This window comes from Suricata suricatta, chromosome 8 (assembly GCF_006229205.1).
Source record: "Suricata suricatta isolate VVHF042 chromosome 8, meerkat_22Aug2017_6uvM2_HiC, whole genome shotgun sequence".
In the NCBI taxonomy this organism is placed as follows: domain Eukaryota; kingdom Metazoa; phylum Chordata; class Mammalia; order Carnivora; family Herpestidae; genus Suricata; species Suricata suricatta.
In genome coordinates, this window is record NC_043707.1 from 42,016,077 (window position 1) to 42,032,290 (window position 16,214).

Sequence of the window (16,214 nt, forward strand, 5' to 3'; positions counted from 1 at the left end):
GTCTTCTATGTGCTGACAAACAGTGCTCTCAACTGTTCAGCCTTACCTGCTCTGGCTGCCCAGAGATCCATAGGCACAGTCACACCAGCCACACCTGTGTCCCGACCAAGGCGCCGCCGCTATTGCTCATATAGGTCAAAGGTGCTGCTCATGACGCTTGACAAATCTGTGCCGAGGCTGCCAGAGCGGAGGGTGTGGACTAGGGTGGCCTGTCCGTTGCTGCTGGAGGTACTGGCATCCAGATGCCAACGTTACATCATCTGAAAGCTACCCTGATACGCGAAAACTCCCAGGGCTGCCAAAGCTGTTCACATATCAGGGTCCTTCTGCACAAAAGCTGTACCATGTTCTGCGGAACGACTGAGAACAGCTCTCTCTAACCACAGGGACTACAATTTCCAGAGCAGTGTTGTCTGGCCCTTCAGACAGCTTTAGAAAAACAGCTTTCAGTTTGTACTCACATCAGTATGCACAATAAGACTGTGAAGAGGGAGTCCAACGATGCAGGGGCTAGGCCAGGGGGAAAATTGTGAAAATGAGCGCGTTACAGAATGACCTTTCCCCATAGTAGGGTATTCATAACTTTGTAGCTTGCTGAACAAGCTTGGACCCAGGTCAGAAGTCACACTCCGTAAGTACGTTGTCTTTAAATTTGGTCCAGTGTGATCCAGGATTAAAAAGCTGAAGGATTTAAGAACAGGTTAGAGGGCATACATTGAGTCTTCTCACAAATGGCTCTTCTCTAGACTTGACCTTTGCCTTCAGACAGACTGGTTCCATTATGTTCTGTTCCCAAGTTTTAGAACCCAGGGTTGAGGTATCCCCACCTGCAAGAGAAACCAGACAAACAGGTGGTTACAGGTATCATTCTTCTCTTTGTCAATGAAGGTGTTTAGTCACTGGAATACTTACAGGCAAGCCCTGTATTTTTCCATGAGAAATATTAATGGATGTAAGTGAACTTAAAGTTCTAGATGTTTGCGACAACTTCGGCCTCTTTAAATTAAAAGTGGCCTTTTAATCTTTAATCTTAGTAAGTGAAGACTGAATATAAAACGCCGCCCTTCTCAAATGATGATCACTCAGTAAATTGGTGCCTGGGCTCTTAGCTTCACAGACCCCAGTTTTTCCAGGACGTTAGTCTCCTACACTCCTTAGACTCAAATTACCCTCGGTCACCCAGTTTTACCCCCGTCTTCACTTTTCCTACCCTACCGGCCAGGCAAAGTCGCGGATTCGTGCCTCGAACCACACTGACCACCCAGTCCTGGAGACTTGGACCCTCGGTGGCCGGGGAGCTAGAGGAAAAGTCTGGGGCGAGGAATTACCCCTCGCCGCGCGCAGCCTTGTGGGAGTTGTAGTTCTCACAACCCAGAGCCTCCAAAGAGGCGTCACCGCGGGACTCCTTTTCCCGTGCTCCTCTGCGCGGATCCACTTGGGACCCGTCCCTGGGTAGTTGAGGTGGTAGTGGGCGAGCCTGCGGACAGGGAAGTGGAATCCGGCCTTCTGTGTTCGTGGTCTCAGCCGCCGACGAACTCAGGGCTGGTTCCCGTCCCTTCGGAGCCCCGGAAGCCAAACTTGGATTACAAGTTTAAGGTTTCCTGGAGGGCGAAAGATAAAGAGCCGAACTCTCCGCTGCGGGGTGTGCTGCGGGCGGCCAACCCCGACCCAAGTTAAAACTCCCGGGGAGTCTTCGCTGCTCCCACCTCCACTTCTCCCCCGACGTTCCCACTTGGGGTCCCCCCGCCCCAGGACCGGGAGTTGCCGCGGTCGCCGAAGCTTGCCTGGAGGCTTGATGTGCGCCCCCTTGGATTCCCGGGAACTTGGGGGCGGCCGCTGAGCTCGGGCGCGGGCGGGAAGTTTGTATCCGCCTTGTGCTGCCTCACCCGGGAGGGCTGCCCGGGGGCTTCCACCATGATCCCTCGTGTCTTCGGCGTGCGCACCTGGGCCCCGCTGGGCGTACTGGCCTCGCTGGCGTACTGCGTCCCGGAGCGGCGCGAGGCCCGGGCCGAGGCCCCGAGGGCGGCCGGCCCGCGGTCCGTGGACCGGAGTCTGCTGGAGTTGAAGATGGTACAGGTGGTGTTCCGACACGGGGCGCGGAGTCCTCTCAAACCGCTCCCGCGGGAGCAGGTGAGAGGCTGGCCTGGGCCGGGGCTGGTGGGGTGGGAACCGTGCGGTCTACCGCGGGCGCCGGGCCCTAACCTTGGGAGTTTACATCCAGCGGGATTTCGACTGCGTCCAGACCCGAGGCAAACCGCAGTAGCCAAGGCCGCCCCGGGCTCTTGAGCAGAGGTGCTGGCCTGGCACCCCTAGCCTCCCATCCTCCTCGTACCCTCCGGTGTGGGGCACCCCCAGGAACTTCTAGTTGTTCCCATGACTGATTGCTGTGGGGTAGCACAGCTGATCCTTCTGCGCTCCCTAGGGTGCTTAGAAATCGCCTAGGGAACTTGTTCAAATGAAGATTCTAATCCAGCAGGTGCGGGGTAGAGGGCCTGAGATTCTGCACTTCTAACAGATATTTGGGTGAACTTGAGAATGGGAGTGTAGTGCATTTCTGTGTTATTGAAGGTTGTCAAGAGTTGCAGGGACCCCCATAGCTGGGATCACAGTGGGGAACAGAGGGTAACATCTTTGGAAACTGGTATCACAGCGGCTTTCAGTTTGCTGGAGACCATTTGAGATCTTTGGAAGGCTTTTTTGTTGTTGTTTAAATAAGCGCTGTATCTTGGGGCTTCTTTTCTATTTGGGGTTTCTAAAACTATTGTGGAAGGGATTTGAGGAAGGAGAACATCTTTTTTTTAATTAAAATTTATTTTTGTTTATTTATTTTTGAGACAGAGAGAGAGAGAGAGAGACAGAGCAGGAGCAGGGGAGGGGCAGAGAGAGAGGGACACACAGAATCTGAAACAGGCTCCAGGCTCTGAGCCGGCAAGCACTGAGCCTGATGTGGGGCTGGAACCCATGAACCTAGAGATGATGATCTGAGCTGAAGTCGGATGCTTAACCCACCAAGCCACCCAGGCACCACAAGGAGAACATCTTTAATTGGCTAGTCATGTGTCTATGTATTAAAATCTACTTGGTTTGGTCAGGGTAATTATGATGAAAGCACAAATAGGTTTTAATTTTTTTAATTTTTATTTATTTTTCAAATATTTATTTAGAGAGAGTGCATGAGAGGGAGAGAGAACCCCAAGCAAGCTCCACACTGTCTGCCACAAAGCCCCATGGGAGGCTGGAACTCACAAAACCTGGAGACCATGACCTGAGCCAAAACCAACAGTAGGAGGCCCAACCAGCTGATCCATCCAAGAACCCCTAGGTTTTTTTGTTTGTTTGTTTTTTAATGATTAACCTTCCTACATTTGATTTTTGAAGAGAGGCAGTGAAGGTCTCTGGCCTTTGGTAGCAGGTAGGCCTATAATTGAAGAACTGGCTTCCCAGAGCAGATAAAGAGGCAACCTGAAATCTTCAGGCGCCCAGATGTGACACGTACCTGTGGAGGGCTTTGGGGTTCGTTGGTCCTCCTCCTTGATGTTGGAGAAAGTTCAGTAGATGTCCAAACCTCACTTTTGGCAGACTCTTCATGATCATTGTTCATTTCCAGAATGGGTTGTGGCCTCATACTATACAACTGAAAATCTGATTTTTAAAGATTGCCACACATGAACTCAACCTTTTAAAGCACTTCCCACATGAATAAACAAATTTTGGCAGGCACTTAATTGTACTGTCAGGTTTCTAGTGAGTCTTTCTGAATGGCTGTACCACTCACTCTCCATCTGGTATTGGGATTTCTTTTTTCTCATTCTCCCTCCTCCCCTGCCCCCATTCCTTCCTTTCTTTCTGATGCGTTTCCAATCCCTTACTCTCCTTTTTTGTATTTTGACTAAATTTTCCATATGATTTTTGGACAGATCCTGTCTCATGTGCACTCCCCCTTCTCCGTTTATTCCTGTTACAGAAAGGCTGGAAAGTAACATATAGGGACAGAAGACTCATCATGTTAAAGACAAAGCTATCAGTGGTAGCAGAGAATAAAAGTCTGAATGTCTAAGCCCGCACTTGGTATATATAGTATATACAGTGTATATATACGTGTGTGTGTGTGTGTGTGTGTGTGTGTGTGTTCCCTTGGATTCTTTTTGGACTTTTTCCTGAGCTAGCGGGTGTGTGATGGCTACCTTCTGCCATTATGTTGGAAGGAACAGTTTGTAGCTCAGGTAGAATGCCATCTTCATTCGTCTTCTGTCTGTGTAGCCACAGAATAAGAACCATCTGAGTCCGCGGCCTCCCTTTGCACTCAGGGAAGGCATGTTACCTTCTGCCTGCTCACATTCTCCAGACATCAGGCAAATGGTGAAACGTCTTTGATTAGCATCAAAGCCAGGGCTGGAACCAAGCCTCTTTCCATGCAGGCTGTGAGCACATGTCATCGGCTCTCTGTAACTTGTTTCTGGATGATTCCTATCAGGTTTGCTTTTCAAGATCCAGTTAGATAGAGGTTGTTACTGGGATTTTCTAATCCTCCTGGTTCCTTTATTAACTATAGTCAGAAGAGACCCCCTTCAACAATTCTAAAATGAAAATTGCCTTTGGTAGATGTTGCCAGACTTGTGACTGGTAAATAGATGAATACAGGTGACAAGCCACTCCATTCAGTTACCTCAAAAATCTTCAGAAAGTAGCGTTGTTTAAAACGAGGTGTTTTATTGCATTGTTCTCTTCTGGCTTGAATGGCCGTTGACTTAATTTGTCTTCCTTCAGCTGTGCTTGGGAATAAAGGCTCTGGACCTTGGTTGGCTATTTTTTTCCTGACCATTAGATGAGACTCAAGTGCATATTCACGAGATAAATGTGGCCGTGCTTTCAGATTCCCCTTAGCTCACCTCTAGGCAAGAGGGCCTCCAACTCAGGCAGGTTCCTCAGATTTTATAAAATAAAGTCCAATTTATCTCCATTCCATTATAGATTAAGGCATTTGAGGTCCTGTTTATTTGGGACGTGTACCGTCGGTCTCACTGTTACTCAGTACTTACCAGAGCTCAGCGAAGAGAAGCACTGTTCCAGAAGCAGGACACCAAGGATGTGTCAGTGACTCCATTCATTTCCTTGAGAGCAGCGTTCTTGACTGCCTGTTCCTGGAAAGAAAGCCTTTGGACCCCAATGGGGAGCTTTAAAAAATATTGATGCCCGGGTGTCCCTTCTGGAGATTCAGATTTAATTGACCGAGAGCATCCAGACATGGCAACATCTTCCCTGGGGGAGCTTTAGAATGATCTGGACTGGATAGCATTAAAAAAAGTTGAGGCCCCATCCCAGATCAGGGAGCCCAGATGTGATGAGCTCAGGATGGGGCTCAGATATCAGTTTGTTTGTTTTAAAATGTTCGTTCAGTGATGCAAATGTACAGCCAAGGTTTCAAACCATTGCTTTCTCTACAATCTACACCTGGAAGGGTTTTGTTTACTTTCATGTAGAATTTTTTTTTTTTTTTTTTTTTTTTGCTTTACATCCGGAATGTAGCATATCAATTCCAGTATAGTGTTGTCTTCACAGAGATGTGCTTTGGTGAGATGTCATCGTTCTGTGTTGAGAAAACGAGGAGACACAATCCCACGGAACTCATTGCTGTTACTGGTGAAAAGATGTTCATTATATTACTCTATCCTTTTTATGAGGGCCCTTGGGAGGAATTTGTCTGTTAGCATTAGAAGCGGTGTGCTTCTCCTGCACAGTTGGCTGGCTTTTATCTTTAAGCCTGTCTAGCTGATCGAGTTTCTCCCTTCATAAAAGCCAGAAAGCTTAGCGCCCAATCTTCGTCCCACCCGCAGTTAAATATATGGATCTTTATAGTGTCGATTTTTGAGAAACTTTATTTTCTGTATCCAATTTTTGTCCCTATACTTGTTTTCTTTTGTCTTTCTTGCCTGCTTTGAATTTACTACTTTGTCTTACTCTATTTTAGGTCCTGCTATCCTCTACTTTGAGTGAGTTCTTAAAAATGGAGCCAGAATCAGTAATATTTCAAAGCCAGTCTTTGCCACTAACTCGGAAGCTGGTGAACAAGAACAGGAATGAGAGTGAGTGTGGGGGGTGGACACCATGTATGGAACTAGTGTATCATCTCGTCTTAAAAATTTGAGAGGCACCTGGATGGCTCAGTTGGTTAAGCGTCCGACTTCAGCTCACTTCATGATCTCACGGTTCATGAGTTTGGGCCCCGAGTCGGGCTCTGTGCTGACAGCCTGCTTTGGATTCTGTGTCTCCCTCTCTCTGCCCCTCCCCTGCTCACACTCTGTGTGAGTGTGTGTGTGTGTGTGTGTGTGAGAAAAATAAATAAACATTAAAAAAAATTGAAAACGCATATTGTAGATTTGGCATGAACAGGAATTCCAGGAATCATCTCTTGGGAAACACCAAAGACTCTCTGTGGGTGAATGTCCCTAACAAGAGGAGATGTCTTAGGCTGAATAGGCCTTGTGGACTTGGTATTGGGACCTGTGCTAGACAGTAGCCTTAACAGGATGGACAATTCAGTCTCAGCTATAAAAGGGTTTAAGATGTGCTAAAGGAGAGAGAAAAGAGATTCCTATGCTGGGAGCCCTGGTAAGACGAATAAGATACCTCAAACTTAAAATGTCCAAAACTGAACTCAGTCTATCTGTTCTTCTGTGTCGGTCTTAGTTTTCGTCAAGGAGGACCTCTATTACCCTTGTCACCTTAGGCACCGAGGCTCCAAACCAATGTAGTTTCTTTTTTGCATTCTTGCTTATTTGCCTACCAACATAGCCCGCAAATAAAGCTTTTATCCGCTCACTTGCCAGGTTTGACTCAAATGTCTTGCATCCGCTCCTCTGGATTGGGCAGTAATTCAGTAGGCCCTCCTCTGCTCTTTGGCAGACATCCGGAAGTTGGTTTCTGCATCTAGTCTTCCCATTCCAATTTTGATCTATGGTGCTGGTTTTCAAGCCATTCTCTGGAGCCTGTGGCCTAGAAGGATCTGAGGGGCTAGGGCTCTGTGTTCCCACTCCTGCTTCAACTAGAGGAACTCCAGTTTTTGCCTTTGTATGTGGAAATCTAAACTCTAATTGGTATTTGCTGATTAAAGAGTTTGAGGGGACACCTGGGTGGCCCAGTGGGTTAAGCATCTGACTCTGGATGTCGGCTCAAGTCATGGTCTTACAGTTCAGGAGTTTGAGTTCCATGTTGGGCTCTGCGCTGACGGTGCAGAGCCTGGTTGGGACTCTCAGTCTCCCTCTGTCTCTGTCCTCCCCCGCTCTCTCTCTTTCTCTCTCAAATAAATAAACTTAAAACAACAACAACAACAAACAGGGCTGTTATTTAAAAAAAAAAAAAAAAAGGTTTCAAAACTGGTCCCAGGTTGAAGCAAATCAAACCACTTCTTTGCTATGTGCATTCTTTACCTCGCTCAAACTTCTTCCTATTCTTGGAATTCTGAATACCAGTCTCTCCTTACTCACCTTTTACTCTCAAGTCCAGGTCTTTGCTTTTCTAAAGCCTCTTCACTCAAAGGCCATTGCTTCCGTGAAACTTTTCCTGAATCCCCAGCCAGAAAGGGTCTGTCTTGCCTTTGAGCTCCTGTGGCCCTCTTCTAGTTTCTTGTGGCACATAGTTTCTGTTTTCGTGGTGCAGTCATTCACCGTCATAGCTTGCCGTCTCTACGACCCCACAAACGTAGAAAAGGCAGGATCATGTTATCTCAGTCTTGGTTTCTTCCACAAGATCTGGCAGATTGTCTCTGTGCGGGCCCTTTCCTGGGCTTCCAAAACACAGGGGTAAATCGGTTACCCAGCTCCTGTTCTCAGAGCAGGACTACTCAGCAGGACAGACTAGTCAGGGGGCTTTTCTAATACAGTTTGGTAAAGGCCACCAAAAAGAGCCACTGAGGCTCCTCTGAGATCACAGCTCCAGGGAGCATTTAAGCTGTCTTGTGGAGTGAGTGAAACCTTTCCAGATGGAAGGGAAAAGAGCATGCCAGGTAGAAGGAGTGCGAGGTGGAGAGGCCAGGAAGCATGAAGACAGGCTGTAGAAAACAGTGCTGTGTGGCTCCTAGAGGGCAAGTGTGGAGGGCAGGGAAGAAATGGGAAAGAGAGAGAGGGAGAGGCAGGGGCCATCACCAGCGGTGAGCCCTGGAAGGGCTTTATGGAGAGATGTTCTAGGATGAGAACTTTGGAAGAAGGAGCCATGTGTTACAGGATAGTAAGAAGGTCTCTGCTCTGACACCCAGTCTTCTGATACCAGTCACTGCAGCTCCCGTGGGGGAAGACACCCAGGCCTGGAGGACTGGCCACAGGTGGGGCTGAGATAATGGCCTCTGGAAGAACGGAGGGTTTCCTTTGTGTGACAGGAAACCTGGGATTCCCAGGGGTGCTCTCCCAGGCTATCAATGGGAGGGGCCAAGACAGATACAAAGATACATGACATGGTAAGTTTTCAAATGTTAGTTTTAAAATGAAACAGAGTAGTGGGAGATTGAATTAAACAATCTTGTGATTTTTAAGTGCTGTCAGAACTCAGGTAAGAAGAAAACCACTTAAAGCTGGAGTAGTCACTAATGGGAAGTAAGACCTGAGCTATCACTGGACCTTGAAGAGAAGCTGGATGGGCAGGGTTCCCTCCGAGCACCGGAAGCAAGTCGAAAGAAGGTGCAGAGGAAGCAGTGGTCACGGTCTGATCTGGGGAGGGGCAGGGATACGCATAGTGACACTATACCTGGGGACAGGGGCTCGGCCAAGGGGGAGGAGTCCTGGAAGGTCTCTTGACACATTAGGAAAAAGCTACTGATATGATGAAAGTGGCTTAGCAAGATCAATGACTGAGGGGGGTGTATCTATGTATGGATTGTTGGGGTGAAGGGAAAGGAGTCAGTCACAGGCTTTTGCCTGAGGTAATACTGTTTAACAGTCTGACAGATAAAAGGAGGACCTTTGGGAGTGACATTCTTTCTAGGCAGTGATCGATAGAGTTCAGTGCGTGGCTGGTAGAGCAGTGGGGGAGAGTCAGAGGTGTGAGCTCTGGGGCCTAGGAGATCTGTGGCATCATTGCAAGCAACGTAATGTGTTTGGGAGAAGAGCTGATATACGGAAAGAAGAAAAGATTTTTGTTTTTAAAATCAAAGCCCTCCCACCTGATTCAGTGAGTGTTAAGAGTTTTACAGGTAGTTGGGGCTCTGAGCCCCATGGCTACTACTTGTGATGTTTTGAAACTACGACAGTACGGTGGAGCAGGAGCCAGACTGCAAGGAGGAAAGGAAGATGGTGAAGAAGTGAAGGGTTCTTGGGGGGCAGCCCCTTAGTTGAGAAACTGTATGAGAGGAAGGAAAAGGGACATTAGGTAGAGCCCTTAAGGGCCTGGGAGGCATAGAAACCTGGAGGTTGATTCTTGGAAGAATCTTACAAGTGTACTCACCGAGGTCATATTATTTTCATTCAGTTGTCTGTTAATTGGTTCATTCACCAAGTATTTGCATGCCAGGCATTTTGGTGGCTTCTCCCCTTTACTGCAGCCTGAGCTTAGTGCCAGAGCAGCATCTTAATAGTGAGTGCTAGTCCAATAACAGGACTTGGGCTAAGGACCCCTGGAATAATAAATTACGCTCTTTTCTTCTTTCACTGGAGCTAGAGTTAAAGCTTCTTTCTTTCCTTCCCATAGGAAGGTTGTGGGTCTAGTGTCTGTGATCCCAGCTGTGTCTCCCAGGTACTGGTGGATATTAATGCTGTAAGTTTCAAGAACCTTCTAAACAGTGTCTTTTTTTTGTGGTCATAACAGGCAGAGTGGAATCTCCAGCTATTAGAAGTCCCACCCCAAACTCGGTTTGATTACACTGTCACCAATCTAACCGGTGGCCCCAAACCACCTTCTCCTTTCGACTCTGAGTACCATAAGACCATACTGAAGGTGAGCCATGCCCCCCTGCCCTGCGACGCCCACTGTAAAGTTCCCATGGTTTTCTCTGGTCTGGGTTGAGCGACTGGGAGGTATTTTCATTCTTCTCTTTCTGCCCCACCTCAGGGGGGCATGTTTGCCGGGCAGCTGACTAACGTGGGCATGCAGCAGATGTTTGCCCTAGGAGAGAGGCTGCGGAAGAGCTATGTGGAGGACACCCCCTTTCTTTCGCCAACCTTCAATCCACAGGAGGTCTTGTGAGTCCCTCCTAAAAGGGATATTACTCCCACTTTAGGATCTTATGCATGAGGGCACCTGTACTGACCACCCCCCAAGATGGTTCCCATTCTCACCTGCGGTAGTTTGGGGCAGTTACCCCTGTATAATAGGATCCTGTGAACATGTGGTCAGTGGAGGTCCCGTTCAATGGCTTTTGGGGCCCTTGGGGCAGCCATCCCACAGAGAGATGAAGGATTCCTCCCAGTCCCAGAGCTCCCCTTAGGTGATCTTAAAACCTCTTAGGTGCTCTGGAGGGTAAGGTAGTGTATATATTGAAATCTTCCTTTTTTTTGAGTGTCTCTACCTTTTTGGTTTTTTTCCAGCATTCGTTCCACTAATATATATCGGAATCTGGAGTCTACCCGGTGTTTGCTGGCTGGGCTTTTCCAAAGTCAGAAAGAAGGTTCGAGTTTGGAGTCTAAAAGTCCGCCCCTGTCCCTGAGGAGCTTTTCCTTCCTACTTCCAGGGTCCTCTCCACTTCTCTTTCTTGGGGTCCATTCCCTTCATTTCTCTGCTCCTGCACATGTGGTTTCCTCGGTGTACGTGCTCTGGTGGGTCTCCCCTTGTCTGGCCTCCTGCCGCCCTTGCCAGCCTGACCTCCACAGCAATGTGTCAACCACTCCGATGTGCCCCTGTTCCTGACTTGGCCTCTTAAGCTTCTACACAGGCTGCGGGAGGCAGCCCCAGCCAGGTCTTGTGAAAAATACTGGGACTTTCTGCTTGGGTGAGACACTGCTGAAAAGGAAGGTGGGCAGGAAGAACAGAGCCCACTGCTGTCGGCTTGGTCTTGGTGACAATCCACAGCATGACTCGGACGGTATTGACGGTATTCCGTTCAGCCTTCCCTTGTCAAGAAAGGCTGTTGAGTTTGGGTTTTAACGTGTTCAGCCAGAGAATGACTGCAGCGAGTGGGGCCCAACCTTGTCACCACCAAGGACCACGTGTATTATTTTCCCTCATGGATCTCATGAATCGAGGGACTTTGACTGTCAGAGGGAGCTGGATTTTGTCACTTATACTTGATTCAAATTTACATTTAATTGCCAGTCTGAGTTTCAGAGCCCCATGACCTCACCAATATTAAGATACAAAGTGGTGCTATAAAGCAAAGGTTCTTGCTTAGTTTCTTTAGCAGTATCTCAGATAGATATAAAATTTCCATCAGGCTTAAAAAAAAAAAAAACCCAGCTGTGTAAAAGAATAGAAACCTCCAGGCCAGAAGAGGCCGGCCTTACGCCAGTTGGGGTCAGGTACAGCTGCTAATTCCAGCTGAACCTGGCCGCTGAACCCAAGAGTAACATAGAGCCAACAGAGGGGGCCGCCCGCTTTGGGAGAGCCCACAATGCTGGCCTTCTGAAAGTTCTGCCCTCGCCCAGCTTCTAAAAGGCACATGAGTATCCTCTCGTCTGAAAACACCAGAAGTATGAGTGGAGTAGGAAAGCTGTTTCGTGGGGGCAGCCTGACCACAGGCAGGTCTCAGACTGAGACTGCCCCATATTCCCAACAGGGAGGGAAGTGCTGTCATCATATCCACCAGCCCCTGGACCCACGCTGTGGTATGTGGTCAAATTGGGACTCCAATTTGATGACATACCAAAGCCTTTTCTAGTTGCTTTGTATCTACACACCTGTTCAATTCTTGTAGTAATCCTGCGATGCAGGTAATAGTATCCCCAATTTACAGAGAAGAGAATTAAGGCCTGGAGAGGCCACATGACTTTCCCAGGGACACAAAGCTGGTAACTGGTGGAACAGGGATTCAGAGTTCGGTGATCTGGCACCAGAAGCTAATACTCCTCATCTTGAGGCCCTGCTGCTCAGAGGACACATCTCTCTGGAGAGGGCCTCTGATCATTTGACCAACAAAATGTGTCTGAATTTGGATATTCTAGGAAAGTTACCACATGCTACTGGAATCGTGACTGTCAGATTTTTGTTTGAGAATAATAGCTCTCCGGGGCTTAGATTCACCTGATCACCCTGCATTGACCTCCGTGAATTCCAGAGAGCTGCTGACAGCAGCGGTCTCTGTCGTTAGAGAGGGTCAGTTTTGAGTCACATAGCAAAGGAAGCCGCCACAGGCCCTTGCCATCTCTGGCACAGAGCAAGGCCTCAGAAGGTGTTCGAGCACCTTCTGTGGGTATTGATGGGAGGCAATAAAGGTGCTTGGGAGCTCTGAGCAGTAGCAAGCAACTGTGAGGTATACAGTTGACCTTTGAACATGGGTCGAACTACATGGGTCCACTTATGCATGATTTTTTTCTTTTTTGGAGGTACAGTACAGAACTATGACTATATTTTCCTTATTAATAACATTTTCTTCTCTCTAGCTCACTTGGTTGTAAGAATACAGCATATAATACATTTAGCATACAAATTACCAGTTAATCAACTATTTATGTTATTGGTAAGGCTTCCAGTCAGCAGTAGGCTAATCGTAGTTAAGCTTTTGGGGATCAAAAATTACACATGGATCTTTGGCTGCGTGGGGGGATTGGTGACCCTAACCTCCGGGTTGTTCAAGGGTCAACTGTAGGAGACACATTATTTGTAGTCTAATGTGTGGCTCCTGGAAGTTCATCTGGGAACCTGGCTTTCCTTTTAGGCAAGGCTGTGGGGTCTGACAGGATTGGGGGCCATGTGGTCGCTTTGCTTAGATTGTCCTATGTGCTGAGTCACCATATTGGTCCATAGGATCGGACTTACGAGGAAAGAAAGTCACCTAGTTCTGAGAGCATCCAGGCCAGCCCATTCTTTGCTGGAATGCCCAAGTGCTGGTAGGGCAGGAATCTTGGAATGGGGCAGGGAGGTGCCAGCCAGATTCAGCTCTGTACCTGCCCTAGTTTGTATGTGGTCCGATAGGAGACATGCCAGACCGAGCAATGCTGCTACTTGCTTTCTCCATTTCTCAGCCCACAGGAGAGCTCCTGATGGCAAGGCCAGGGCATGTTGAAGGCAGTTACTATCCTTAAAACGCAACCTTGATGATCTGTCGCCTGAAGCAGACAAGAGAAGAAGGGGGTGGGGATGCTGGGAGGGACAAGCTGAAGCCTCGTCCTACCCGTGCCCTCCCCTTCCTTCCAGGCCCCATCGTCATCCACACTGATGAAGCAAGCTCTGAAGTCTTGTACCCCAACTACGGGAAGTGCTGGAGCCTGCAGGAGAGAACCAGGTAGCTGCCCTGGGTTCTTGCTCACCAGGAGGGAACAGCCAGCCGTTGGCACTTCCAGCCGGCGGGCTTCTGTCTGACCTGCAGGCCCACCTAGGCTTGCCGTGTTGGTGGACGAGTGGTGGGAAGGATTGCTTTACACCCGGGCCTGCCATCACTGTCCAGGAGGTGCAGCTCTTGCTCACAGTGGCAGGCATCTAGGGAAGGTACAGCAAGCTTGGGGGAGGCCACCTGCGAGACCGGAGACGTGGTACGTTCGGCCCAAGTGGGGTCCGATATTCTTGGCTCAAGAGTATTGTTTTCAAGCAGACCAGGGCCATGGTTGTATCATTTTTGGTATGATGGAAGAAAATGCTGGAGTGGAATTTGAAAATCCAGGCTATTATTCTAGCTCTGGTACCCATTAACTTACTTTTATAAGTCATTTGAATTCCTAGAACCTTAGTTGACTCCTGTGGAAGGTGGGACTGATCCCAGCTAACCCCAGCATCTTATTATTGAAGATTAAATGGAATCCCAAATGATGAATGAGATATACTTTGTGAACTGTTAATTACTGTACAATAAGGCTTTGCCTTTTATTTTTCGGCAGAGGCCGGAGGCAGGCCGCCTCTTTGCAGCCAGGCATCTCAGAGGATTTGCAAAAGGTGAAGGAAGGGATGGGCATTGCCAGTCATGATGGAGTGGACTTCCTTAGCCTCCTGGACAATGTGGCTGCGGAGCAGGTTGGGTGACTGTCCTTCTCTGGCCCTGGGGCTGGGGAGGTGGGGGAGTGGGCGGAGGCAGAGGAGAGGGGCAGAGGGGAGTGGGCAGAGGCAGGACAAGGGCTCCCTCTTTGGAGGCAGCTGTGGGAGGACTTGTAGGTGGGGTGGATGTGGGCACTGAGCACAAGCAGGGGGGACTCCTCACTTGGTTAGGCACATGGACACTTAACTCTAGGTCAGAGTTTCCCAAGGCACGTTCCCAGAATACCCATGATGTGAGAATGTACACTGTGTTGACGGGCAGAGTGGGTGATGGGTAGGGGGATTTTTGTCTAACAGTTTTGGAAGCCTTGTCACCATATCACCTTTTGGAGCATCTCTACGCACAGCAGCAGAGTAAAGAATCTGAGAAGTAAAGAAAGCCGATCAACCTTTAAATCTGTTTTTCCCAAATGCATTGAGCCATAGATTCTCTTTTTTTTCTAGTGAATACTGAAGACCACCTGGTGGGAAACCTTCTCTGGGTTCAAAAGGCAGACTCTAAATGGTGCCGGGCAGCCTGGGTCCCCCTTCCTTCTTTTGTCAGGATCACAGAAATGCCCTGTGCTTGTGGGTAATATAGATGCCAGGTCATAAGATGAGAGTTTACAGAAAAGTATTTACATGGCATCCTTTTTAGAAATCCATTTTGGGGAAAGTTAAAGCCATGTAGAAATTTATGAATTCCTTGCCCTGTGTATTTATTTATTTATTTATTTTATAGTTTTAAAAAATACGAATGTTTTCAGAGTGATGGGAAACTATCAGAAAGGGAGGAAAAACAGCCTCTGCGCCCCCCTCCCCCTCCACGCTGGTCCTCCAAATGTCTAGGAATGGCTTCAGTAGTGCCTTGGGACATAGCTTTTGGGGCCGCTGGGGCCTTCGCCCGGTAAAGACAGGCCCTCGAAGGCTCTGTGGAAGCTAGTCAGCTGCCAGCTCAGCGAATGGGAAAGTGTCCCCATGGCCCTTCCAGGTACACAGGCTCCCGAGCTGCCCCGCGCTGAGGAGGTTTGCACAGACGATTGAGCAGAGAGCCGTGGACACGGCCTTGTACATTATGCAGAAAGAAGACAGGTGAGGGGCCTTCGGCCGCTGCCATCGGGTCACACTCAGCCCCGACCTCCCGCTAGATGGGGAAGCGGGTTCACCGGGCCTGTTGCCACCTGCCAGCGCCGGGGTCCGGCGTGCGGAGGAGGTGATCACCGTGTTCTATGGCCTGCTGAGTGGGCTCCGCCCTGCGTCCTTACGCTTCTGGAGCTGCGACTGTGGACCTGCTGCTTCCATTCGCCGCGATACAGAATGGGGAGCCTCCTTTCGACTGTTTCTCTTAGTCACCGACTGTTTCCCCTTCTGCTCAAAGTTTCCAAGGGTTTGGGTGGGGAGAGCTGACGGAAGAATGGGTTCACATCCTGGCGCTTGTGGTGTTGGGAGTCTTTGTATGCAGAGCACCCTCACACAGAGGCGGCCATGCCCCCACCCCATGCCGCATGCAGATGCGGATGTGGTGGTACTTACCTCCTCCGCTGTCTGATGGGCCTCCTGGCCCCCGCCCCCACCCCCCGCTTGAATGCCGTGTGCTGGCTGCCTCAGTGTCGCTCACTGCCACAGGGAAAGCCTTCAGATGGCGGTGGGCCCATTCCTCCACATCCTGGAGAGTAACCTGCTGAATGTCGTGGACCCTGCCACCCCGCCCGGCCAGACCAGGTACCAGCCACTGCAGCCAAGGGAAGGACAAGCCTGGGGGAGGGGGCAGGTTTTGAGGGGGACAGAACCAGGCTGTCGGGGACAGGAGGCAGTTGTGTAAGTGGCCAGGAGTCCCAAGGACATTCACAACACCGTCACCATTCTTCCTGCTGCACCGGTTCTACCATTGCTTGAAAATGTCATGTTAGGGAGAAAGAATGCTAAATTTATTTTTCTTCCTTCCTTCATTCCTCCCTCCCTCCCTTCCTTCCTTCCTTCCTTCCCTTTCCTTTCCTTCCTTCCCTTTCTTTTTCCTTCCTTCCTTTCTTCCTTCCTCCTTTCTTTCTTTTCTTCCTTTCTTCCTTCCTTCCTTCCTTCCTTCCTTCCTTCCTTCCTTCCTTCCTTCCTTCCTTCCTTTCTTTCTTTCTTTC

The 16,214-nt window shown here is 49.1% G+C and overlaps 1 protein-coding gene across 3 annotated transcripts in view; it reads left to right on the forward strand.

Annotated features, from left to right (window-relative positions):
* Positions 1-1,440: 1,440 nt before the first annotated feature.
* Positions 1,441-16,214, forward strand: part of ACP6 (acid phosphatase 6, lysophosphatidic) — a 37,367-nt gene continuing 22,593 nt past the window's right edge. For all 3 annotated transcript variants that reach the window (XM_029946678.1, XM_029946677.1, XM_029946679.1), the window contains exons 1-8: positions 1,441-2,130; positions 9,793-9,921; positions 10,036-10,166; positions 10,512-10,591; positions 13,273-13,360; positions 13,950-14,082; positions 15,074-15,174; positions 15,709-15,804. In XM_029946678.1, coding sequence (XP_029802538.1) covers positions 1,915-2,130; positions 9,793-9,921; positions 10,036-10,166; positions 10,512-10,591; positions 13,273-13,360; positions 13,950-14,082; positions 15,074-15,174; positions 15,709-15,804 — 974 coding nt within the window. In that variant the 5' untranslated portion in view covers positions 1,441-1,914. The remainder of the gene's footprint in view (positions 2,131-9,792; positions 9,922-10,035; positions 10,167-10,511; positions 10,592-13,272; positions 13,361-13,949; positions 14,083-15,073; positions 15,175-15,708; positions 15,805-16,214) is intronic.